Consider the following 27,884-nt stretch of genomic DNA (forward strand, 5'->3'; position numbering starts at 1 on the left):
CATGACATGGTTAGTGACATCACTATGGTTTTTTCTGTGAATATATATATATATGTATTTGCATATACAGCAATACACACACTCCCACTTTACTTCTAAGAATACTTACACATACTTACTCTCTTAAATTGCTGTATATGCAAATACATATATATATATATTCACAGAAAAAACCATAGGTTATAGTGGATATATAGTTAGGAATTTGCATTTACAAAACCTTGAAAATTCAATGAAAAAACCATTGGTTTTAGGCCATATATAGTTAGGGATTTGCATTTACAAAACCTTATTTTACTCGCATAAAACCATTGAAATTCCATATATAGTTATAAGCGCTAACTATATATCGCGCACCCGCAATCCACTGCTGATGATGTCACATATTACATCATTCATGACATGGTTAGTGACATCACTATGGTTTTTTCTGTGAATATATATATATATGTATTTGCATATACAGCAATACACACACTCCCACTTTACTTCTAAGAATACTTACACATACTTACTCTCTTAAACAATCACTTATATAAACACATACTTATTTAAACAGGAACTCTTTCAATCTCTCACTCTCACATATACTCACTTATATACATCAATACTCACATATACTAGATTAAAACGTATGTCGTTACTGAAAAAGACAATAGTGAGACAGTCGTTTACTCACTAACATACACATATACACACTCATCCATCCATACAGTCCTGTACGTATGCTGTCTTCAAAACACATACAAACAGTGAGTCAGTCACCAACCCATACAGCCACTTATACACAAAGTGAAACACTGATACATACATTTCAATATTTAAAAGTTACTTGCTAATATATGTATTCACTAAGATACACTTAATAAGGCAGTTAACCAATCAATTCTTTTAAAAACAAACATCCATTTACACAACAGCATCCTAAAAGTGACGCAGTGACATCTCATAGATTTCACTGCGTCGCTATTACAAAGCTTTTTGTGGGGGAACGCCCCCTCTGCATACATTATACCTGACGCAGGTATAATGTGGCGCAGGGTTTTAAAAAGTGACCCATCTACCTAGATGCATCACTTTTTAAATATAGCGCAACGAGGCGCATTTTTTTACACCGCTGGTGCGATGCGTCACTTTTCTGTGCACACTCCTTACGACATTCCAGATGTGTCATATTTAATGTATGACGAATCATGTCGCAAGGAGTTACAGATACGTCAGTATTTCTGACGTATCTGTAAACACAAAAGTGACGCATTGCTGGAGTGCGTCACAAAAGAGACGCAACTCCAGTAATGCGTCCTTTCACATGGGGAAAGCACTATGTGAAAGGTCTTGCGTCAGTCTTACACCTGCTGTGAGGCAGGCGCAAGATTTTGACGCAACAGCATCCTAAAAGTGACGCAGTGAAATCTCATAGATTTCACTGCGTCGCTACTACGAAGCTTTTTGCGGGGGAACGCCCCCTCTGCATACATTATACCTGTCGCAGGTATAATGTGGCGCAGGGTTTTAAAAAGTGACCCATCTACCTAGAAGCGTCACTTTTTAAATATAGCGCAACGAGGCGCATTTTTTTACACCGCTGGTGCGATGCGTCACTTTTCTGTGCGCACTCCTTAGGACATTCCAGATGTGTCATATTTAATGTATGACGAATCATGTCGCAAGGAGTTACAGATACGTCAGTATTTCTGACGTATCTGTAAACTCAAAAGTGACGCATTGCTGGAGTGCGTCACAAAAGTGACGCAACTCCAGTAATGCGTCCTTTCACATGGGGAAAGCACCATGTGAAAGGTCTTGCGTCAGTCTTACACCTGCTGTGAGGCAGGCGCAAGATTTTGACGCAACAGCATCCTAAAAGTGACGCAGTGAAATCTCATAGATTTCACTGCGTCGCTATTACGAAGCTTTTTGCGGGGGAACGCCCCCTCTGCATACATTATACCTGACGCAGGTATAATGTGGCGCAGGGTTTTAAAAAGTGACCCATCTACCTAGATGCGTCACTTTTTAAATATAGCGCAACGAGGCGCACTTTTTTACACCGCTGGTGCGATGCGTCACTTTTCTGTGCGCACTCCTTAGGACATTCCAGATGTGTCATATTTAATGTATGACGAATCATGTCGCAAGGAGTTACAGATACGTCAGTATTTCTGACGTATCTGTAAACACAAAAGTGACGCATTGCTGGAGTGCGTCACAAAAGTGACGCAACTCCAGTAATGCGTCCTTTCACATGGGGAAAGCACCATGTGAAAGGTCTTGCGTCAGTCTTACACCTGCTGTGAGGCAGGCGCAAGATTTTGACGCAACAGCATCCTAAAAGTGACGCAGTGAAATCTCATAGATTTCACTGCGTCGCTATTACGAAGCTTTTTGCGGGGGAACGCCCCCTCTGCATACATTATACCTGACGCAGGTATAATGTGGCGCAGTGTTTTAAAAAGTGACCCATCTACCTAGATGCGTCACTTTTTAAATATAGCGCAACAAGGCGCATTTTTTTACGCCGCTGGTGCGATGCGTCACTTTTCTGTGCGCACTCCTTACGACATTCCAGATGTGTCAAATTTAATGTATGATGAATCATGTCGCAAGGAGTTACAGATACGTCAGTATTTCTGACGTATCTGTAAACACAAAAGTGACGCATTGCTGGAGTGCGTCACAAAAGTGACGCAACTCCAGTAATGCGTCCTTTCACATGGGGAAAGCACCATGTGAAAGGTCTTGCGTCAGTCTTACACCTGCTGTGAGGCAGGCGCAAGATTTTGACGCAACAGCATCCTAAAAGTGACGCAGTGAAATCTCATAGATTTCACTGCGTCGCTATTACGAAGCTTTTTGCGGGGGAACGCCCACTCTGCATACATTATACCTGACGCAGGTATAATGTGGAGCAGGGTTTTAAAAAGTGACCCATCTACCTAGATGCGTCACTTTTTTAATATAGCGCAACGAGGCGCATTTTTTTACAGCGCTGGTGCGTCACAAAAAGTGACGCACAGGCGGCGCAAAACTGTCGCAAGACCTTCATAAATAAGGCCCTGGATTTTCCCTGTGCTTTGCTCCCCGGTGCGCTTCCCGGTGCGCGTACCGGGCGCTCCCCCCGCGCAAATAGAAAACATTTTTTTTTTATAAAAATGCCCCGCGGGACCCTATTTTAGCCCCCACATCAAACCTAGGGGGTCAGGAGGGGGTCTACCCTGCCCCCTTATAGTCATTTCTCCCTTTTTTTATGTCACCTCTTGTGTCTCGATCCTACCGAGACACAAGATGGCGGCCGCTCCGGACTGTTTCGAATGTTTACAGACACCCGTGAGCCAATCAGCTTTCCACGCGCAAGTCGCGTGTCGCGCCTGATGCGCTCCCCGGTGCGCGCACCGGAGGGCGCTTATAGATATATATATTTTTTTGAACCTAAATTACTCAAAATCCACTGGAGCACATATCTTAAGACATAGCAAAGGCGCATCGGGCTACCAGTCCATACAATTTTGCGAAGTTTGGTGGAAATCCATTCAGCCGTTCGGGCTAAAAGTGAAATCGACCGCCCTATGGAAATTAACATGGTGAAAACGCGTTTTGGGACCCCCCTTTTATCTCGGCTCCTGCCTGACGAATCCCCCCCAAACTTTCAGAGAATGACCGGAACGCCGCGAGGCCATTTTGAGGAAATTGTCAGTCAGATTCGTCAACCGGCGCCAAAGTTATTCCAAATAGAATTTTGAGATTTAACATTGAAAAAAATCCTAACTATAACTACTACTGGCGACCGCCAGTAGGTAATATATATATATATATATATATATATATATATATATATATATATATATATATATATATATATATATATATATATATATATATATAATATATATATATATATATATATATATATATATATATATATATATATATATATATATATATATATATATATATATATATATATATATATATATATATATATACACATATATATATATTAACTACTGGGGCAGTCGCCAGTAGGTATATATAGTTAGGACCTAGTTACATAGGAAATCCGAAACATTCTATTGGGAATAACTTTGGCGTTGATTGAGGAAATTGCGTGCAATTTTCCAAAATTTTGGCCAGCTCAGTTCTGCTCCTTCCCTGAAAGTTTCGGGGGGATTCGTCATGCGAGGGCCGAAAAAAAAGGGGGGTCCCAAAACGTGTTTTCCCCATATTATTTTCCATAAGACGTTCAGACACGGCTACAGCCCGAACCTCTTAATGGAATTACACCAAACTTTGCAAAATTGTAGGGACTGGTACGCAGAAGTGCCTTTTCTATATTTGGTGAAAATTGCTCCAGTGGTATTTATGAAAAGTAACTTCAAAAACACATATATATCTATATGCGCGCTTTGAGCGCTTACCTGTGCGCGTACCGGGGAGCGCACCCGGCGCGCCACAGAAGTGCGCGAGCGGAAAGCTGATTGGCTCTCGGGTGTCTATCAACATTCCAAACAGTCTGGAGAGTCCGCCATCTTGTGTCTCGGTAGAATCGAGACACAAGAGGGGAAATGATTAAAAGGGGGCAGGGTAGACACCCCCTGACCCCCTAGGTTTTCTGAAGGGGGCCTAAAAGGACCACGAAGGGCAAAAAAACTATTTTTTTCTTTTTTTAATTTTCGCGGAGTGCCCCCCTGGTACGCGTACAGGTACGCGTACCACGAGGAAAAACAGAGAAAAATGTAGTTTAAATAATGAATTTAGAGTGTTTAGAGGTAGAGTAGCTGACAAAAGAGCTGTTGTGTTGCCTGGGTGAATTAAGTACCTACAAGTAGTATTTTTTAAATTACCCCGCGACTTTTGTGATTTTGTGGGCCTGGGGGGTCCTTGTGGGACCCCCTGAGCAGGCCTGGGGGTTCACGGTGCTTCCCTTTGCGTGGTTTCCACCTTTGTTTCACTGCTTTCTTGTGCCTTGGTTCTAACAAGGCATAAGATGGCTGCCAACACTTTCTGGTTTGGAGTGTTGACAGACAGCGGCAGCCAATCAGCATGCCTTCCCGAGAAAGCTGCATGCTCATTGGCTGTCAACACTTCTAACCAGGAAGTGTTGACATCCATCTTGTGCCCGATAGACAAAGGCAAAAGAAAGCAAAAAAACCAACGTGAAGAACACAAAAAGGGGGAAGGGTACATACACCCAGACACCCTAGGCCTGCCCAGGTAGTCCCACTTTGACAAAAAAGGAACAATTTTTTTTTTTTTTAAACCTGGTCTGTTTTTTAAAAAATTACCCCCCCGGGGAGACCAAATCGGGGGGGCATAGTGATGGGGGGTCGACAATCCCCCCACACTTCCCCGGGGACTGCCACCCCGGGGCAAAGCAATGCAGCCCCTTTGCGCATACTGGAGGCTCCTGATGGGCTAGTTGACCCCCAGGGACCCGCAGTATGCAAGGGGAATTAGTTCCTACTCTGCAAACACGCCAGGGGTTGCGCTGCAGAGAGGTGTAAAAAAGGGTGTGGCCTCATTACACCATTGAAATTGCTCCTATATAGTTAGTTGTACTAACTATATTTCGCGCACCCGCAATCCACTGCTGATGATGTCACATATTACATCATTCATGACATGGTCAGTGACATCACTGATGACATCTCAAATGACATCAATGATGACATCACTAATGACATCATTCACATGACAATCACATACACCTTTTCATACACTAGTAAAATCTTTCATCACTCATTGTAAAATACAGAGTATCATATTTGAATCCATTGACACAGCAATACAAGTATCTAAAAACCCACTCATTGATTCCTAGAGGTATACACACATCTAATCACGTACCTGTAGATCCACTCATACATGCTGTTAATGAACAATAGAACACTATCAAAAATACTTATACACCTATATCGACATTACACACCAGCACACAATCTATTCACATATGAAGTTATCCTACTCACCTATGCAAACAATGGATCATACTTACATACTTACTTAGCGACACACTTATACAAACACCACTTCATCTATTCATTTAGATAATAATTCATATTTAGTATATTATAAAATCATTATTGCAAGTATACAGTTATCCATACAGTCACTCACACAATCATTGAGTCTTATGTATACTTATTTATATAAAACAAATGACACATATACTGCCTTTTATTTTTCTAGTTTGTTGGACATCTACCATTGAGAAATATATTTGCTCATCACCACACCCATAAAGATATTCACTCACCCAAACAACTGTTAGAACATGTCGTTTTAACTTCATATATCTACTGAATCAACTATTCACACATCTTTGGGCAGTCACACACCCTCCACCGAACCACACACACATTCACTCTCCCATACAAATACTCAATTAACTAATCAATAACTAATATAGACTTTCACATAGCTAGTAACCAACTGGTGAACCAGTTTACACAACAACTGACAAAGTGATACAGATATTCGCACAGTTTAGTCACTATCCACTATATTTAGTGAAACACTATACATTATTAAAGTCCTCCATCCAAATATTTATTTTTATATATCCACTCATACTTCAATGCAAATTGCTATATATATAATGCATATTTAAATAACGAAGCAAACCGCATTCACTGGATGATGTCATCGGTGATGTCATCATTGATGTAATTTGGGATGTCATCAGTGATGTCACTGACCAGGTCATGAATGATGTAATATGTGACATCATCAGCATTAGATTGCGGGTGCGCGAAATATAGTAAGTACAACTAACTATATAGGAGCAATTTCAATGGTTTTGTATGAGTGTAATGTCCAGCTAACTATAACACCCCTAAAACTTATATTTTTTTGAGTGAATTTCAAAGGTTTTTTTAAAAGTTAATCCCTAACTATATAGGTGCTGAAACCTATGTCTTTTTTCAGTGAATATATATATATATATATATATACTCTGAAAAAAACATAGGTTGGTAAGTTTTGGGGTGATCCATCAGACGGGGCAGAGAAACGGGTGGGGGATAAACAAAGTGTGTTTCCCATGTTAATTCCCAAGAGATTTTAGACACGACTGCAGTCCGAACTGCTGAACCAAATGAAACCAAATTTGGAATAAAGCTAGATATCTTGGCCCAGAAAATTGTCTTTTTGTGACTTGGGGTAAATCTGTTCAGCAGTTTTTGAGATATGAAAGGGAAAACAAATGTGTATATCTAGGGACGCAAACCAACCGTGAATCCTCCCGATCTGATGCAGTGATCTGCTTGGCTCCCAACACTTCAACCAGGATGTGTTGGCACCCTTTTTGAGACCCAGCCGAGTCCCAAAAAAAAGCATTAAAAAAAAAAGACAAGGGGGCATGGTAGGAATACTGTAACCCCCTAGCCCTGATGCTGGGGTCCATCAAGGACCTCGCCTGGCCAAACAAGCATTTTTTTTTAGCATTTTCATAGCAAACATCATGGCAGTTTCATGTATTTGCTCCAAAAAAAAGCACAGTCTCCCATGCTTGTTTAAACATGTGCTCCCAGGTGGGTCAGGTCCTGGGGCTTTATTATTTGAATACATAGAGGAGGTGCCGGAGGCCTCCAACTGTCACCTACTCGGGACATTCCAATAGTAAAAAAATAAAAAGAGGAGGAGGGCCCATGGCCGCCCTTCTGAAACTCTTATGAGCCCTGGGGACCACCTACTCCCCGAGGCTTTATTATAGAAATGGAGCTGTTTGCTCTTGCTTGGCTGGAGCTTTGACATCTTCCACCAAGACAGGGCAAACAGTAAGTGTGCTCCCAGCAGAAGGGAGCAGGAAAACTGCTCCCACCTGCTGGAAACAGTCTTTTCATCTATTTTCCTGCCCACTGTGGAGAAACTTTCTGGGCTTTGCAAAGGCTGAGCAAGCATGTTTTCTTGGCAATTACACATTGTGAAAAGATCTGAAATCCTTTGTGAAGGTGGATGCATCATTTATTTATCAGAGGGCAATCTTTAGTGACTGTGACAAGTGGGTTCTTTCTTGTGCTCTCCTGGTGAGAGAAGAGTCCTTGGTTTTCCCTTTAAATTACTACGAATATGAAAATGTGCAAATCACCTGGAAGCCTTGTTCATTTAGCCCCACCCCGTTCACAATAGAAGTCTGCAACGGTCTACCCTCGTTTTGCCAGTACGATGGAAAGCTTTCCAAAAGGTCCCCCAGTGCGTTTCCGACAGCTTTTGGTTATGCATTCTTGATGCCAAAGAATATGAGGACATCTCCAGCAAACAAAGAAGCACTCACTTTATCTAGTTAAATAGAAGTACCCTTGTTTGTTGGAGATCTACCTCATTGTAGTCTTGTTGTCTTCTCTATAGGAAAGTTCATGTTATCACAGATTTTTTGGTAAAGATGCATGAGGAGCAATCACATTGCATTTCCTAGTGGTCTATTAGGCAGATGTAGTGTAGAATATACACTAGACATATACCCAGCGATTTAGCATTTACTACTCAACCAATTGAAAGAACTCCAGTTGGGTACATATTTTGTGCAAAACTGTGGACTCTTGTTGGATAAATGGGCAGGTGAGGTTCAGTTCTGGCCCAGTCACTCACAGAGCTACTGACACACCCACAGAGCTACTGACACACATTCACAGATCCCTATAGCCACTCACACACCCACTCACCTACTCGCATATCCATTCACACACCCTCAAAACTACTCACAGACTCACTCATACTGACACACCCACCCACTCACAACCCACACAGCCACACTCTTACAGCCCGTACCTGACCCATATAGCTACTCACAGACCCTTACAGCCACTCACACACCCACTCACACCCCTTCAAAACTACTCACACTTCCACTCATACACCAATACAGCCACTCACCAAATCAAATTCACGCACACACCATCAATCTACTCATACACCCATACAGACACACACAAACCCACTCACAGACCCAAACAGTCACACTCAAACCCACAACCCGAGCCATATAGCTACTCACACACCCACTCAGACCCCTACAGCTACTCACACACCCACTCACCTCACAGACCCATACAGCCACCCACACAGCCACTCACAGGCCCATACAGCTACTCACTGGCCTATACGATCACCCACTCTCAAACGATACAGTTTCCATCAGGAAAATAAGTTTAAAAAAATACCTTCGAAATTCACAATAAAAAAAAATGAAATTATAGAGACTTAGGATATAACATTTTCAAAAACCCTCAGAAATTCACTAAAAAAACAAAGGTTAGACATTACAATTGGGCTCAGATTTCACTCGTACAAAACCAGTGAAATTCAGCAGTCAGTTACCAGAGCTAACTATAAGTTACGCCCCCGCAATGCACTGCTTATGACCTCACATATTACATCACTGATGACATTATCCATAGAACCATTCACACGCCCAGTCACACACCCACACAACCATTCACACACCCAGTTACACCCATACAACCACTCACAAACCCATACAACACTTCGCACACCCACTCACACAAACACTCACATACCCAATGACACTCGTACATAACCACTCACACACCCACTCACACACCCACTTACACACCCATACAACCACTCACACACACAGTCACACACCCATACAAACACTCTGCCCCTCAGACCCCTCGCGGGCCAATTTAGGCCCTAGGGGACCCCATCCTACAGGGCCCAGCCTTAACTGAATGGGGATGGAGGCCATGTGGCCCCCTCCCCAGGTCAAATTCGGCATACCCATCCCCCGCGACCCAGGCATAAATATATACATTTTTAATGGGGCTGGGGTCTGCACGGCCCCCCTCCCTGGGCCAATTTAGGCCCGGGGACCCCATTCCCCAGCCATAAACAAATGGGTAAGGTGGGCTACATGACCCTTTCCCCGGACCAATTATTGGCACAAGCTCCCCATCCCCCTGGGCCTGGCCATGTCACCTGGGTGCCCTGGGCACACAGTGTGCACAATGGGGATCGCGAGGGGAACCTCAAGGCCCCCGCGTTCCCGGCTGGCTCCTGGCTTCCTGCTGTATGAACAAGCGCTGGAGTCCCCACTTTTTTTGCCATATTTGCTAAAAATTCGCAACATATTTAAAACAAATGCTTTTTTACCCTGCAGGGTCCCTCTGAGACCCCAAGACCAATTCTTGGAGGTCAGGGTATCCCTACCCAGCGCCCTTTTCTTTTTCTTTTTTTTACTTTTTTGGGGGGGACTCGGCAGAAGCAGAGTCCCAAGATGGCTGTTAACACTTTCTGGTTGAAGTGTTGGCAGCCCCAATCAGTTATGCCGTTCTCTGCACAAGCTCGTTATTATTCGTGAATTAGCCAGCAATCGGAGATATCTAATTTTGGTTTCCTTAAATTTCTCAACAACTACTGAATGGATTTACACCAAATAATAGCAGTTCGGGCTGCAGCCCTGCCTAAAGAGTTCAGGGGAATTAGCAATGAAAAGGCACTTTTGTTGACCCCCTTATTGCTCAGCCCCAACTTGACTGATCTCCCTAAAACTTTCCATGCACAACAAGACTCACTGTGACCCTTTGTTGGAAAGTCTTGTGAAGAGTTGTCAAACAGCGCCAAAGATACAGGCAACTTTAGTGAATCACATGTACTCAGTGGTCCAGTGCAGACGCGTTTTGGGCCTCGAGCTCTTTGTCAGAGGCATCCTTCATGAAAACTGCAACATTACCACAGGATATATCCCCTCTTTTATGTCAATCATATCATATGTGTATATATAGTTACTCAATGATCGATATGTACCAATGCGGGCTTGTTAGTGAGGCCAGTGACGATGAGGAAGGCTGAAGATGGTCCTAGTGGGACGTCCCCTTAACTACCTACTGGCGACTGCCAGTAGGTATATATATATATATATATATATATATATATATATATATATATATATATATATATATATATACACATATATATATATTAACTACTGGGGCAGTCGCCAGTAGGTATATATAGTTAGGACCTAGTTACATAGGAAATCCGCAACATTCTATTGGGAATAACTTTGGCGTTGATTGAGGAAATTGCGTGCAATTTTCCAAAATTTTGGCCAGCTCAGTTCTGCTCCTTCCCTGAAAATTTCGGGGGGATTCGTCATGCGAGGGCCGAAAAAAAAAGGGGGGTCCCAAAACGTGTTTTCCCCATGTTATTTTCCATAAGACGTTCAGACACGGCTACAGCCCGAACCTCTTAATGGAATTACACCAAACTTTGCAAAATTGTAGGGACTGGTACGCAGAAGTGCCTTTTTTATATTTGGTGAAAATTGCTCCAGTGGTTTTTATGAAAAGTAACTTCAAAAACACATATATATCTATATGCGCGCTTTGAGCGCTTACCTGTGCGCGTATCGGGGAGCGCACCCGGCGCGCCACGGAAGTGCGCGAGCGGAAAGCTGATTGGCTCTGAGGTGTCTATCAACATTCCAAACAGTCTGGAGAGTCCGCCATCTTGTTTCTCGGTAGAATCGAGACACAAGAGGGGAAATGATTAAAAGGGGGCAGGGTAGACACCCCCTGACCCCCTAGGTTTTCTGAAGGGGGCCTAGAAGGACCACGAAGGGCAAAAAAACTATTTTTTTCTTTTTTTAATTTTCGCGGAGTGCCCCTCTGGTACGCGTACAGGTACGCGTCCCACTAGGAAAAACAGAGAAAAATGTAGTTTAAATAATGAATTTAGAGTGTTTAGAGGTAGAGTAGCTGACAAAAGAGCTGTTGTGTTGTCTGGGTGAATTAAGTACCTACAAGTAGTATTTTTTAAATTACCCCGTGACTTTTGTGATTTTGTGGGCCTGGGGGGTCCTTGTGGTACCCCCTGAGCAGACCTGGGGGTTCAGGGTGCTTCCCTTTACGTGGTTTCCACCTTTGTTTCACTGCTTTCTTGTGCCTTGGTTCTAACAAGGCATAAGATGGCTGCCAACACTTTCTGGTTTGGAGTGTTGACAGACAGCGGCAGCCAATCAGCATGCCTTCCCGAGAAAGCTGCATGCTCATTGGCTGTCAACACTTCTAACCAGGAAGTGTTGACATCCATCTTGTGCCCGATAGACAAAGGCAAAAGAAAGCAAACCAACGTGAAGAACACAAAAAGGGGGAAGGGTACATACACCCTGACACCCTAGGCCTGCCCAGGTAGTCCCACTTTGACAAAAAATTATCCCCCCGGGGAGACCAAATCGGGGGCATAGTGATGAAGAAGTGTGGGGGGTCGACAAACCCCCACACTTCCCCGGGGACTGCCACCCCGGGGCAAAGCAATGCAGCCCCTTTGCGCATACTGGAGGCTCCTGATGGGCTAGTTGACCCCCAGGGACCCGCAGTATGCAAGGGGAATTAGTTCCTACTCTGCAAACACGCCAGGGGTTGCGCTGCAGAGAGGTGTAAAAAAGGGTGTGGCCTCATTACACCATTGAAATTGCTCCTATATAGTTAGTTGTACTAACTATATTTCGCGCACCCGCAATCCACTGCTGATGATGTCACATATTACATCATTCATGACATGGTCAGTGACATCACTGATGACATCTCAAATGACATCAATGATGACATCACTAATGACATCATTCACATGACAATCGCATACACCTTTTCATACACTAGTAAAATCTTTCATCGCTCTTTGTAAAATACAGAGTATCATATTTGAATCCATTGACACAGCAATACAAGTATCTAAAAACCCACTCATTGATTTCTAGAGTTATACACACATCTAATCACGTACCTGTAGATCCACTCATACATGCTGTCAATGAACAATAGAACACTATCAAAAATACTTATACACCTATATCGACATTACACACCAGCACACAACCTATTCACATATGAAGTTATCCTACTCACCTATGCAAACAATGGATCATACTTACATACTTACTTAGCGACACACTTATACAAACACCACTTCATCTATTCATTTAGATAGTAATTCATATTTAGTATATTATAAAATCATTATTGCAAGTATACAGTTATCCATACAGTCACTCACACAATCATTGAGTCTTATGTATACTTATTTATATAAAACAACTGACACATATACTGCCTTTTATTTTTCTAGTTTGTAGGACATCTACCATTGAGAAATATATTTGCTCATCACCACACCCATAAAGATATTCACTCACCCAAACAACTGTTAGAACATGTCGTTTTAACTTCATATATCTACTGAATCAACTATTCACTCATCTTTGGGCAGTCACACACCCTCCACCGAACCACACACACATTCACTCTCCCATACAAATACTCAATTAACTAATCAATAACTAATATAGACTTTCACATAGCTAGTAACCAACTGGAGAACCAGTTTACACAACAACTGACAAAGTGATACAGATATTCGCACAGTTTAGTCACTATCCACTATATTTAGTGAGACACTATACATTATTAAAGTCCTCCATCCAAATATTTATTTTTATATATCCACTCATACTTCAATGCAAATTGCTATATATATAATGCATGTTTAAATAACGAAGCAAACCGCATTCACTGGATGATGTCATCGGTGATGTCATCATTGATGTAAATTGGGATGTCATCAGTGATGTCACTGACCAGGTCATGAATGATGTAATATGTGACATCATCAGCATTAGATTGCGGGTGCGCGAAATATAGTAAGTACAACTAACTATATAGGAGCAATTTCAATGGTTTTGTATGAGTGTAATGTCCAGCTAACTATAACACCCCTAAAACTTATATTTTTTTGAGTGAATTTCAAAGGTTTTTTTAAAAGTTAATTCTTAACTATATAAGTGCTGAAACCTATGTCTTTTTTCAGTGAATATATATATATATATATATATATATATATATATATATATATATATATTCACTGAAAAAAACATAGGTTGGTAAGTTTTGGGGTGATCCATCAGACGGGGCAGAGAAACGGGTGGGGGATAAACAAAGTGTGTTTCCCATGTTAATTCCCATAGAGATTTTAGACACGACTGCAGTCCGAACTGCTGAACCAAATGAACCCAAATTTGGAATAAAGCTAGATATCTTGGCCCAGAAAATTGTCTTTTTGTGACTTGGGGTAAATCTGTTCAGCAGTTTTTGAGATATGAAAGGGAAAACAAATGTGTATATCTAGGGACGCAAACCAACCATGAATCCTCCCGATCTGATGCAGTGATCTGCTTGGCTGCCAACACTTCAACCAGGATGTGTTGGCACCCTTTTTGAGACCCAGCCGAGTCCCAAAAAAAAGCATTAAAAAATAAAAGACAAGGGGGCATGGTAGGAATACTGTAACCCCCTAGCCCTGATGCTGGGGTCCATCAAGGACCTCGCCTGGCCAAACAAGCATTTTTTTTTAGCATTTTCATAGCAAACATTATGGCAGTTTCATGTATTTGCTCCAAAAAAAAGCACAGTCTCCCATGCTTGTTTAAACATGTGCTCCCAGGTGGGTCAGGTCCCGGGGCTTTATTATTTGAATACATAGAGGAGGTGCCCGAGGCCTCCAACTGTCACCTACTCGGGACAATCCAATAGTAAAAAAATAAAAAGAGGAGGGCCCATGGCCGCCCTTCTGAAACTCTTATGAGCCCTGGGGACCACCTACTCCCCGGGGCTTTATTATAGAAATGGAGCTGTTTGCTCTTGCTTGGCTGGAGCTTTGACATCTTCCACCAAGACAGGGCAAACAGTAAGTGTGCTCCCAGCAGAAGGGAGCAGGAAAACTGCTCCCACCTGCTGGGAACAGTCTTTTCATCTATTTTCCTGCCCACTGTGGAGAAACTTTCTGGGCTTTGCAAAGGCTGAGCAAGCATGTTTTCTTGGCAATTACACATTGTGAAAAGATCTGAAATCCTTTGTGAAGGTGGATGCATCATTTATTTATCAGAGCGCAATCTTTAGTGACTGTGACAGGTAGGTTCTTTCTTGTGCTCTCCTGGTGAGAGAAGAGTCCTTGGTTTTCCCTTTAAATTACTACGAATATGAAAATGTGCAAATCACCTGGAAGCCTTGTTCATTTGGCCCCACCCCGTTCACCATAGAAGTCTGCAACGGTCTACCCTCGTTTTGCCAGTACGATGGAAAGCTTACCAAAAGGTCCCCCAGTGCGTTTCCGACAGCTTTTGGTTATGCATTCTTGATGCCAAATAATATGAGGACATCTCCAGCAAACAAAGAAGCACTCACTTTATCTAGTTAAATAGAAGTACCCTTGTTTGTTGGAGATCTACCTCATTGTAGTCTTGTTGTCTTCTCTATAGGAAAGTTCATGTTATCACAGATTTTTGGGTAAAGATGCATGAGGAGCAATCACATTGCATTTCCTTGTGATCTATTAGGCAGATGTAGTGTAGAATATACACTAGACATATACCCAGCGAGTTAGCATTTACTACTCAACCAATTGAAAGTACTCCAGTTGGGTACATATTTTGTGCAAAACTGTGGACTCTTGTTGGATAAATGGGCAGGTGAGGTTCAGTTCTGGCCCAGTCACTCACAGAGCTACTGACACACCCACAGAGCTACTGACACACATTCACAGATCCCTATAGCCACTCACACACCCACTCACCTACTCGCATATCCATTCACACACCCTCAAAACTACTCACAGACTCACTCATACTGACACACCCACCCACTCACAACCCACACAGCCACACTCTTACAGCCCGTACCTGACCCATATAGCTACTCACAGACCCTTACAGCCACTCACACACCCACTCACACCCCTTCAAAACTACTCACACTTCCACTCATACACCAATACAGCCACTCACCAAATCAAATTCACGCACACACCATCAATCTACTCATACACCCATACAGACACACACAAACCCACTCACAGACCCAAACAGTCACACACAAACCCACAACCCGACCCATATAGCTACTCACACACCCACTCAGACCCCTACAGCTATTCACACACCCACTCACCTCACAGACCCATACAGCCACCCACACAGCCACTCACAGGCCCATACAGCTACTCACTGGCCTATACGATCACCCACTCTCAAACGATACAGTTTCCATCAGGAAAATAAGTTTAAAAAAATACCTTCGAAATTCACAATAAAAAAAAATGAAATTATAGAGACTTAGGATATAACATTTTCAAAAACCCTCAGAAATTCACTAAAAAAACAAAGGTTGGACATTACAATTGGGCTCAGATTTCACTCGTACAAAACCAGTGAAATTCAGCAGTCAGTTACCAGAGCTAACTATAAGTTACGCCCCCGCAATGCACTGCTTATGACCTCACATATTACATCACTGATGACATTATCCATAGAACCATTCACACGCCCAGTCACACACCCACACAACCATTCACACACCCAGTTACACCCATACAACCACTCACAAACCCATACAACACTTCGAACACCCACTCACACAAACACTCACATACCCAATGACACTCGTACATAACCACTCACACACCCACTCACACACCCACTTACACACCCATACAACCACTCACACACACAGTCACACACCCATACAAACACTCCGCCCCTCAGACCCCTCGCGGGTCAATTTTGGCCCTAGGGGACCCCATCCTACAAGGCCCAGCCTTAACTGAATGGGGATGGAGGCCATGTGGCCCCCTCCCCAGGTCAAATTCGGCATCCCCATCCCCCACGACCCAGGCATAAATATATACATTTTTAATGGGGCTGGGGTCTGCACGGCCCCCCTCCCTGGGCCAATTTAGGCCCCGGGGACCCCATTCCCCAGCCATAAACAAATAGGGAAGGTGGGCTACATGACCCTTTCCCCGGACCAATTATTGGCACAAGCTCCCCATCCCCCTGGGCCTGGCCATGTCACCTGGGTGCCCTGGGAACACAGTGTGCAGAATGGGGATCGCGAGGGGAACCTCAAGGCCCCCGCGTTCCCGGCTGGCTCCTGGCTTCCTGCTGTATGAACAAGCGCTGGAGTCCCCACTTTTATGCCATATTTGCTATAAATTCGCAACATATTTAAAAAAAAAATGCTTTTTTACCCTGCAGGCTCCCTCTGAGACCCCAAGACCAATTCTTGGAGGTCAGGGTATCCCTACCCAGCCCCCTTTTCTTTTTCTTTTTTTTACTTTTTTGGGGGGGACTCGGCAGAAGCAGAGTCCCAAGATGGCTGTTAACACTTTCTGGTTGAAGTGTTGGCAGCCCCAATCAGTTATGCCGTTCTCTGCACAAGCTCGTTATTATTCGTGAATTAGCCAGCAATCGGAGATATCTAATTTTGGTTTCCTTAAATTTCTCAACAACTACTGAATGGATTTACACCAAATATTAGCAGTTCGGGCGGCAGCCCTGTCTAAAGAGTTCAGGGGAATTAGCAATGGAAAGGCACTTTTCTTGACCCCCTTATTGCTCAGCCCCAACTTGACTGATCTCCCTAAAACTTTCCATGCACAACAAGACTCACTGTGACCCTTCGTTGGAAAGTCTTGTTAAGAGTTGTCAAATAGCGCCAAAGATACAGGCAACTTTAGTGAATCACATGTACCCAGTGGTCCAGTGCAGACGCGTTTTGGGCCTCGAGCTCTTTGTCAGAGGCATCCTTCATGAAAACTGCAACATTACCACAGGATATATCCCCTCTTTTATGTCAATCATATCATATGTGTATATATAGTTACTCAATGATCGATATGTACCAATGCGGGCTTGTTAGTGAGGCCAGTGACGATGAGGAAGGCTGAAGATGGTCCTAGTGGGACGTCCCCTAGACTTCTAGATCAAAGTAAATTGATCTAAATTGATCTAGAGTTCCTTATGTACCGGCATGTATGCAAATTCATGCTTAAAATTAGACCAGCTTAAAATGAGACCAGCCTCCTCGTTACATATTTCTCAAGCTGGATTCATCTAGATGTGTTGAAAATCAAAAGTGGTACTCTTATCCAAAATGTATTGATACATTTTTATTTTACTTTTGTACAAAAAGAATACAAAAAGACATTCGCACTTTTGACTGTAAATCTGTCTTCCAGCTGTATGTTTAGCTCAATAAATAAACCTTAATTAAATAGAATTACATATAGTCATGCAGCTAAGATTCAAAAACAGGATGCAGGCTTGTGTTTTCTAATGAAAGTGCAATGCAGTGCAAAAAGGAATTCACATTATCAATTCTGAAACCGCAATTGTTTGTTTTATGGTAACAGTTGCAGTACCTTTTGGCCTACCATCCAAACATTATTGTAGACAATATTAAGGCTCACTGCAAGATGTTAAAAAATAGGAAATACATATTTGAACCTATAGGGCTCCATCTGAGATCAGGAATGAACCTGCACCATGCAGCAGTATGTTACTGGCAGTTATGAACTACATGAAGAGAGGAATGTGTCTCCTGCTGATGCTCTGCAGAGGTGTCAGAAGGTCTTGGAGAAAAAGTTGGGTGCATGATCTGTAAAATGATGGAATTCATCTGTTCCTGCAACAAGCACGGTGGCTGGGAAGGAGCGGGGGCGCTCGGGGTCCTAGAATAAGAGAGGAGAGAAGTGCATTATAATGAGGGCATTCAGACGTGGGAGAATACAATACCTTATATTAAAGGACCTACACTGGTGTCATGTAGTGAGGGAGAAAAGGGCATGATCAACCGAATCTCTAAAACGTGTACTCTACAACAAAAACTAACCATAAATCTTCCCTCTCTTTCAAAATAGCCTAAGAACCAACGCTAGCTAAATCCCCAAACTATCTAGTATTCAAACCTGCCTCTCTTATAGGAGAACCTAACTACCCAAACTATCTAAATCCCCAAACTATTGAACCTTCAAACCTGCCACTCTTATAGAAAAACCTAACTACCCAAACTATCTAAATCCCTAAAGTATTGAACCTTCAAACCTGCCTCTCTTATATAACTAACAACCAAAACTATCCTAAATACCCAACTATTGAACCTTCAAACCGCCTCTCTTATATAACTAACGACCATAACTATCTAAATCCCCAAACTATTGAACCTTCAAACCTGCCTCTCTTATATAACTAATAACCAAAACTATCTAAATCCCCAAACTATTGAACCTTCAAACATGTATATAACTAACAACCAAAAGTATCAAACTCCCCAAACTATTAAACCTTCAAAACTATATATAACTAACAACCAAAACTATCAAACTCCCCAAACTATTAAACCTTCAAACCTGCCTCTCTTATATAACTAACAACCAAAACTATTCTAAATCCCCAAACTATTGAACCTTCAAACCTGCCTCTCTTATATAACTAACAACCAAAACTATCTAACTCCCCAACCTATTGAACCTTCAGACCTGCCTCTCTTATATAACTACTAAAACTATTTAAATCCCACAACTGACCTTCAAACCTGCCTCTCTTATATAACTAACAACCAAAAACTCCCTAAGTCCCCAAACTATTGAACCTTCAAACATACCTCTCTTACATAACTAGCAACCAAAACTATCTAAATCCCCAAACACACACAGTTGCGAGTAGAAATGCGCGCACACAAACTCATGTGCATGGATGCACACACACAAACACATACGGTCCACACTGTCACTCTTGTCGTTTAATAAACCCACTGACACACAACCATACTCAGACAGTCTGAAGGAGAGGGTTGTACTCACCTCCACGGGGTAGGCTGTGGTGGAGACGTAGCGAATAACGAAGCCACATCTGCGTCTGTGGGACGTGTTCGGTTCACTGGCGTGGACTGTCAGCCCGTCGTGGATCTGACGAGAGAAATGTAGGATATGAGCCGTGCTCATCTGCCAAAATTGTAAGTGCTAGTGCCCAATGTGTTACTCACTGGTCCACTGCAGCTGGCACTGCCCGCGTCACTTTTTTACCTTTAAGTTTTGTCATTTTTTTAAAACTATATTGAATAATTCAGGGGCACATCATCGAGGGGGTTTATCTCCGCTTTTTCTGCTTTAAAAGCCAAGAAAGCGGAGATAAAATTATCTCCCTATTACCTAGCTGTCGCTAACACCAGTTAGCGACAGCTAGTAGGAGATAGCGACCATCTTGGGCCCCGCTTTGCATGTCAGTGATATTTATCACTAATGACATGCAAAGTGGGAGTGCCAAGATGTTAGCGACTGGAAACAGTCGTTAACATCGCTATCTCCTATTACCAACTTTTGGAGATATTTGCGCTAAGCGCGAATATCTCCAAAAGCTAACACCTGCCCTGAGCAGTTCTTAGCCATGTTATCAAATGGGAGATGGATAACATGGCTAAGAGCATTTGCTTGGTAATGCATGAATATCGCTGACTTTTCAGCGATATTCATGCATTTCGGCCGATTTTCATCACTTAGGAGATAAACCTTGATAATATCAAGGCACCTAAGCGATAAAAATCGTCGCTACATGGCGATAAAATTATTGTCGCTAAGCCAACCTAGCGATAATTATCCCTAGTTGTTGGTAATAGGCGCCTCAGTTCTCTACTAATGATTATTAGTTAAAAATACACACACACTGCCACCATGTGGTGGTTTCTCAGACATATGTGCCTGTGTTTACAGATAAGCACCGGAAAACACAGGCGCAAATTAAGCACTGGATATGGGACAGAGAAAAGAGAGGGAGCCACCTGAGGTGCACCTCAAGGGGAAACTGAGTACATAGTCCTGAGGCACCCAAGGAAAGCTGTGAGTGCACAGCGCTGGTGCACCCCAATGGGAGAGCAGTGAGTACACAGTGCTGGTGCACCCCAGGGGGAGCTGTGAGTACACAGTGCTGGTGCACCTCCGGGGGAGCTGTGAGTACACAGTGTTGGTGCACCCCCAAGGGGAGCTGTGAGTACACAGTGTTGGTGCATCCCCAAGGGGAGCTGTGACTACACAGTGCGGATGCATGCCCAGGGGGAGCGGTGAGTACACCACGTGGGTGCACCTCTAGGGTAAGCTGTGAGTACACAGTGCTGGCGTACCCTCAAAGGAAGCTGTGAGTACACAGTGCTGGTGCACCCAAACAAAGAGCTGTGAGTACACAGTGCTGGTGCACTCAAACGAGGAGCTGTGAGTACACTGTGTGGGTGCACCTCTAGGGTAAGCTGTGAGTACACAGTGTTGGTGCACCCCCAAGGGGAGCTGTGACTACACAGTGCGGATGCATGCCCAGGGGGAGCGGTGAGTACACCACGTGGGTGCACCTCTAGGGTAAGCTGTGAGTACACAGTGCTGGCGTACCCTCAAAGGAAGCTGTGAGTACACAGTGCTGGTGCACCCAAACAAAGAGCTGTGAGTACACAGTGCTGGTGCACTCAAACGAGGAGCTGTGAGTACAGTGTGTGGGTGCACCTCTAGGGTAAGCTGTGAGTACACAGTGCGGGTGCACCCAATTGAGGAGCTGTGAGTAAACAGTGCTGGTGCACTCAAACGAGGAGCTGTGAGTACACTGTGTGGGTGCACCTCTAGGGTAAGCTGTGAGTACACAGTGCTGACGCACCCTCAAAGGAAGCTGTAAGTAAAGGGAGGTACTGTACATGGGCACCCTTAGGGGGGTAGTGAGTACACAATACATGGGCACCCTTAAGCAGGGGGTAGTGAGTACACAGTTCTGGGGCACCTTTAAGGGGGATAGTGAGTACACAGTTCTGGGGCACCTTTAAGGGGGGCTGTGAGTACACAGTTCTGGGGCACCTTTAAGGGGGGTTGTGAGTACACAGTAATGGAGGCAAAAGGCTAATTATGGGAAGGGCGGTGCCATTAATTGATGGATGTCTTGGCCCCGCCCACTTTCCGGCTGCCTCATTTATAAATGGGGGAATCACTGGTCTGCCTGACACCCAAAATGCACCGGGCTCGAGTATCATGGATTTTCATGTTACTTCGTAAGGTTGCAGTAACCCCTTGTTTGCCTTTGGAAATAACCACAACTGTGAGACATGAGTCCAGGAAACGAAAGAGCGCTGTGAACTCACCGACATCTGCCCAGCCTGAAGAGGACACTCCACTGCCTTTTCTGCATCGACCATGTGCCGCGGAATCTCCTGATTGGTGGACAGCATGTTCCCGGGGGTCATTGCTGTGCGGTGCTCCAGGACACCTTGTTTGTGACTTCCTGCAGAAGAAAGGGGGGTTGGAGTGAGGGGGGCACTGATTCCTGGCCTGGGTACTCATGCAGTCCCCGCCTCTGTCTAAAATGAGGTGTCAGCACTGGCCACACCCACAATAATTATACACACATTTACCTTTAATTATCATGCGTGGAAAAGGCACCTGCCTGGTAAAGAATGAGTGGAAAAGACTGCGTGGTAAAGGCATATGCGTGGTAAAAGAAGGGTGGTAAAGGCATGCGTGGAAAAGACTGTGTGGTAAAGGCATCTGCATGGTAAAGGATGCGTGGAAAAGAATGCGTGGTAAAGGCATCTGCGTGGTAAAGGAAGCGTGGTAAAGGCATGCATGGAAAAGACTGCGTGGTAAAGACATCAGGGTGGTAATGAAGCGTGGTAAAGGCATGGGTGGAAAAGACTGCGTGGTAAAGGATGCGTGGAAAAGACTGCGTGGTAAAGGCATCTGTGTGGTAAAGACATCTGGGTGGTAAAGGAAGCGTGGTAAAGGCATGGGTGTAAAAGACTGCGTGGTAAAGGCATCTGTGTGGTGAAGGATGCGTGGAAAAGTCTGCGTGGTAAAGGCATCTGCGTGGTAAAGGCATGCATGGAAAAGACTGCGTGGTAAAGGTATTTGCGTGGTAAAGGAAGCGTGGTAAAGGCATGCGTGGAAAAGACGCGTGGTAAAGGCATGCGTGGAAAAGACTGCATGGTAAAGGCATCTGCGTGGTAAAGGATGCGTGGAAAAGTCTGCGTGGTAAAGGCATCTGCGTGGTAAAGGCATGCATGGAAAAGACTGCGTGGTAAAGGTATTTGCGTGGTAAAGGAAGCGTGGTAAAGGCATGCGTGGAAAAGACGCGTGGTAAAGGCATGCGTGGAAAAGACTGCATGGTAAAGGCATCTGCATGGTAAAGGATGCGTGTAAAAGACTGCATGGTAAAGGCATCTGCGTGGTAAAGGATGCGTGGAATAGACTGCGTGGTAAAGGCATCTGCGTGGTAAAGACTGCATGGTAAAGGCATCTGCGTGGTATAGGATGCGCGTAAAAGATGCGTGGTAAAGGCATGCGTGGAAAAGACTGCGTGGTAAAGGATGTTTCCATCTAACAGAGGATCATGGAAGCTGAGTAAATACAGAGCCATCTCTTAACACTAGAACCCCCCGCGAGGACCCAGGGGATCTTTCATCGAGGCCTCACCAGCCCCCAGGAGTCTAGCCTCTGACACAAATTGGGTGAAGATTGTAGGGTCATACTAGAGCCCTGTCTGACCAACCCTGTCCAATATCACTCTTTCAAGGCAGTGGTGCCCGTGTTTACAGGCAAAGACATCTCCGCCTGTAGAACCATAAGCAGCGTCCCTCTGTTAGGACCTCGTGTCCCCCCGCTCCAGCTGTACAGTAAAGCACGGGTCAGGGTTTGATTGGCTTTGAAAAGATATGGCCCAGGCACCCTGAAAAAAGTGTCCCCTCATTTGCGGATTGCGGGGAAGATTTACAAGGACTGGCGCAGGGATGCGCCAGTAACGATGCGACACGCAATTCTATCCTTGCGCTACCACGGATGCGTTGCATTTACAATGCGGCACACAGTGGCGCAGGGATAGACAGGTGCGTGTCGCATCTGATGGTGTAAGGTCGGTGCATGGCTGGAGTTATGTCGCAGGCGCGACGCAACTCCAGCAATGTTCAGGGACCGCCCATACCTACAGTGCTGCGCCACTCCTTACGCCTGCTTCAAGCAGGCGTAAGGTTTCGTCGCAGCAGCCTCTGAAAAATGACTCCATGAAATCTTGTAGATTTCACAGCGTCATTTTTACGAGGCTTTTTCCGACGGAACGCCCACCCTGCATACATTAAACCTGACGCAGGTTTAATGTGGTGCAGGGCTTTACAACCTGATGCATCTCCCTAGATGCATCAGGTTGTAAATAAGCCGCAACGTGGCGCATGGTTTACGCCGCCGCTGCGTCACAGAAGTGACGCAACAACGGCGTAAATGTGACACAATTGACTTGTAAATCTGCCAGCGTCTTTTTTTTAAACACTGCTTCAGTGTTTTAAGTGTTCTTTCCACTCATGTATAAGCCTCTTCCATGTATGTAAAATTATATTTTTCTATATACAATAAAGAATTTCAGAAATAAAAAGAAGTTGGGGGATTTCTATAAGAGAGGTGTGCTTTATCTTAACTTGACTGAGATTTAAAAAATGCGATTGTTGCTAGGACTCTGTGTTGCTTGATTAGTTTACACTGGTGAACCACCCCTGAATATAAGTGAGGCCACTTGGCTCAGCCCCTCTGCCCCTGCTCAATCAGCATACATTAATGGACGGGGCCAGTCTGAGACTGGGAATGATAGCTCCGGCCCCTTGGTAAAAGGGGGGTACCAGAGGTCCATTTGCCTCCGCAAAGGCTGCTCAGATCCCCACTGGGCGGAGCAGCACAGACAGCCCATATCGGCCACCACGCTGCCCAAAAAAGAGGCCCATTGCCCGAGTGCCCCCTTACCAATCCGACCCTGGCACGGATCCCTCTATGTCATGACAACGGGACTCCCTGGTTAATAGATAGCCCACATTCCAGGCTGTATAGCCCTGTCCTAGATCAATATATCACGACACTGGGGCTCACTTTAAAGGAATGCACCATCTTCCATTCATAATGCTCTCTCCCACATCCCTATGTCACGACATTGAGGCTCCCTGGTTAACAGATGGCCTTCCTCCCATGCTATATAGCCCTGTCCTAGATCCCTCTGTCACGACACTGGGGCTCACTTTAAAGGAATACACCGTCTTCCATTCTGTATAACTCTCTCCCACGTCCCTATGTCATGACAAAGAGGCTCCCTGGTTAACAGATGGCCTTCCTCCCATGCTGTATAGCCCTGTCCCAGATCCCTCTGTCAGGACACTGGGGCTCATTGTAAATGGATGCAGCATCTTCCATTCTGTATAACTCTCTCCCACATCCCCATGTCATGACAATGGGACCAGGGCTTTAAGTGGGATTTAAAAACTGGGGGGTCTCTCAAAGGGGCGTTGCCACTAATAAAGGGCGTGGCTTTAAAACACTTATGCTAAAAATCTGTGTTTAGCATAGTGTGCCGCCCGACTTGTATTTTGCTTTTTTTGCCATTGCATCCAGGTATGTGATACAACAAGTAACATCGTACCTACAACAAGTAAGGACTATTGGCTTTGTCAATTGTTATTAGTTGCATAAGATAAATAAGCAGCAACTTTGGCTTGTTACATATAATATTGAAAACGCTTCCAATTAAAGCCCTGGTGAACCTACCACAATGTTGCTGCTCTTGCGTTTCAGAAAGAGAAGGGAAATCCAGAAAGAAAATGACTCTTTAAAAGGATTTCCCTTCCCCCACAACCCTCACCTGGCATGACGTCATGCCGTAACTTCTCTGCTAGTGGGAAGTGAGCAGTGTGGGCAGCGCACATCGATGTGCCTGCTCTCTCCTAACGGGTCTCTATCGGGCTGTTTTGCGCCCTGGCTCTTTTTTTCCGGACTGCAGTGACAGCAAACTGCTGTCAATGCAGTCCGGAAAAAAACGTACCGTCTGTGCCAGGGCTCAAAACAGAGCCCGATAGAGACCCGTTTCGAGGCCCCTTTTAAAAAACTGCCGGTGCTCAGACCCCTGGAGACCCGGCCCACTTAAAGCCCTGAATGGGACTCTCTGGCAAAGAGGTGCGTTATCTCCCTTCTAGATAACTCTCTCCAACATCCCTATGTCCCGACATGGAGGCTCCTTGGTTAACAGATGGCCTCCCCTGCTGTATAGTCCTGTCCCAGATCCCTATGTCACGACACTGGGGCTCAAGGTAAAGAGATGGCCCATCTATCTCCCATGCTGTGGAGCCCTGTCCTAGATTCCTATGTGGTTACATTAGGCTCACCAGTAGAGTATTAGCTCATCCCCCATTCTCAGCCAATCAGTGTTAAAGCTCCAGGCTGGTGTGATGCATGCATTGACTATGGGAGTTTATCCATACCTGGAATAACCTGCAGGACACCATTCTCTGCGTCTACGTCATCCAGGGCAAGCCACACTGAGGCCACCGGGCCCCCCTCGAAGCCCCAATACCTGGAAGTAAAAGGAGGAGGACGCTGTCAGCCAAACATCCGCAAACCTCAGGGCATGAGGGCACAGGATAGCACATGAGGGCACAGGATAGCACATGAGGGCACAGGATAGCACATGAGGGCACAGGATGGCACATGAGAGCATAGGATGGCCCATGAGGGCACAGGGTGGCACATGAGGGCACATTATAGCACATGAGGGCTCAGGAAGACACATGAGGGCACAGGATGGCACATGATGGCACATGATGGCACAGGATGGCACATTAAGGTATAGGATGGCACATGATGATACAGAATAACCCCTGAGAGCACCGCATGGCACATGGGGGCACAGGATAGCACATGAGGGCACAGGATAGCACATGATGGCACAGGATGGCATACAAAGGGCATAGGATAACACATGAAGGGACAGGATGGCAGATGATGGCACATGAGAGCACAGAATGACACAGGGTGATGTGTGTCTGGTAGTGCAGCCAGCCATATACCCTCATGTACTGCCTAGATGAAAGATGCTGTAATCTACCCTGTGTGTGCCCCCCCCCCCCCCCAACCCGCCCTGTGTATTAAACACCACATGGTGCCCACCAGGTAGCCTGTTAATCAGACGTCACCAGGCTCAGGTGGCAGGAATGCCATCCTTTGGCCTCACCCTTGAAGTACAAACAGACACATCACCCCAGCTGAGCCCTCCCCTCACCCACCCTGGAGCCAGCACCCCGCAGTCTGACTTACTTGATGTCCTGGTGCCAGGCCACGTAGGGGGCGCTGTTCCCTCGGTGGGGCACGTCGGAGGCCGGGTATTTACAGATGAACCTGGAGTCCAGCAGGACCACGTGGGGCCCCAGCACGGCGGTGATGGTCTGGAGGGTGTGCGGGTGGGTGGCAAGGCCCAGCACCCACGGCAGGCGCAGGTGGGCGTTGTGCAGGCTGTACTGGGCGTGCTCCTTCCCTGCAGGGTGAGAAAGAAAAAAAGACACACGGATGATGGACGGAGTGCAAAGCAAATCAAACATTCACCCCCAGTCAAGAGGTCTGGGTTCAATCCATCGTTCTTTTGCTGACCTTGCCACCCCAGTTTAGACCCAGCCTGCAGGGGACACAAGGAGGGGGGTTAGTCTCTACACCGAGAGGCCTCTAAACCGAGGGGCTTATGTATGGGAATGGTGGCACCAACAGCGCAGCAAAAAACATTCTGGACGCAGTGTAACGCTGCTCAGGGCCACGCAGAGTGGCTTTGCGGAGCTTCGTAAATTTGGCTTGGGGCTTTGCCTCCTGCATGTACCACTCAGCATGGTGCAAGCATGACGCAAGGCCCTCATAAATAAACCCCGAGAGATAAGGCTGCCCTCCCTGCACCTACCAAACTCCTCCTCCAGCTCCTCGAAGGCCCTCCTGGCGCCCTCCAGCTCCTCCGTGTCCAGCACTGGCACTGACGTCAGGAAGCCCCTGGCATCGTAAAGGGTCTTCGTGTGCTGAGGGTCTGCCTCCATGATTAGGGCGAGGACTCGGACCCTGCTTCTTGTGCCAGGGATGGTGGTCTGCCGCCGGGCTTCTGATAGCTGAGCCCCAGATGTGGATATGTTCCTCTGGCACCGGACTCCAGATGTTGTCCTTCACCTCCAGAGGTGCTGATGCTCCAGGCGTGTTCTTCTGGCTCCCAAGACGCAGGTGCTCCAGATGTGGCCCTG

General features: G+C 45.2%; 1 protein-coding gene across 1 annotated transcript; it reads right to left on the reverse strand.

Moving 5' to 3' along the window:
- Positions 1 to 18,411: 18,411 nt before the first annotated feature.
- LOC147726732 (phytanoyl-CoA dioxygenase domain-containing protein 1-like) lies at positions 18,412 to 27,686 on the reverse strand. Its single transcript, XM_086963494.1, has 6 exons — positions 27,557 to 27,686; positions 26,929 to 27,145; positions 26,097 to 26,188; positions 21,957 to 22,096; positions 19,651 to 19,755; positions 18,412 to 18,519 (listed from the first exon to the last, which is right to left on the reverse strand). The coding sequence occupies exons 1-6, from the start codon at positions 27,684 to 27,686 to the stop codon at positions 18,412 to 18,414; spliced, it is 792 nt and encodes a 263-aa protein (XP_086819620.1).
- Positions 27,687 to 27,884: the final 198 nt, after the last annotated feature.

This window comes from Lissotriton vulgaris, chromosome 3_1, assembly GCF_964263255.1.
Source record: "Lissotriton vulgaris chromosome 3_1, aLisVul1.2, whole genome shotgun sequence".
In the NCBI taxonomy this organism is placed as follows: Eukaryota; Metazoa; Chordata; class Amphibia; order Caudata; family Salamandridae; genus Lissotriton; species Lissotriton vulgaris.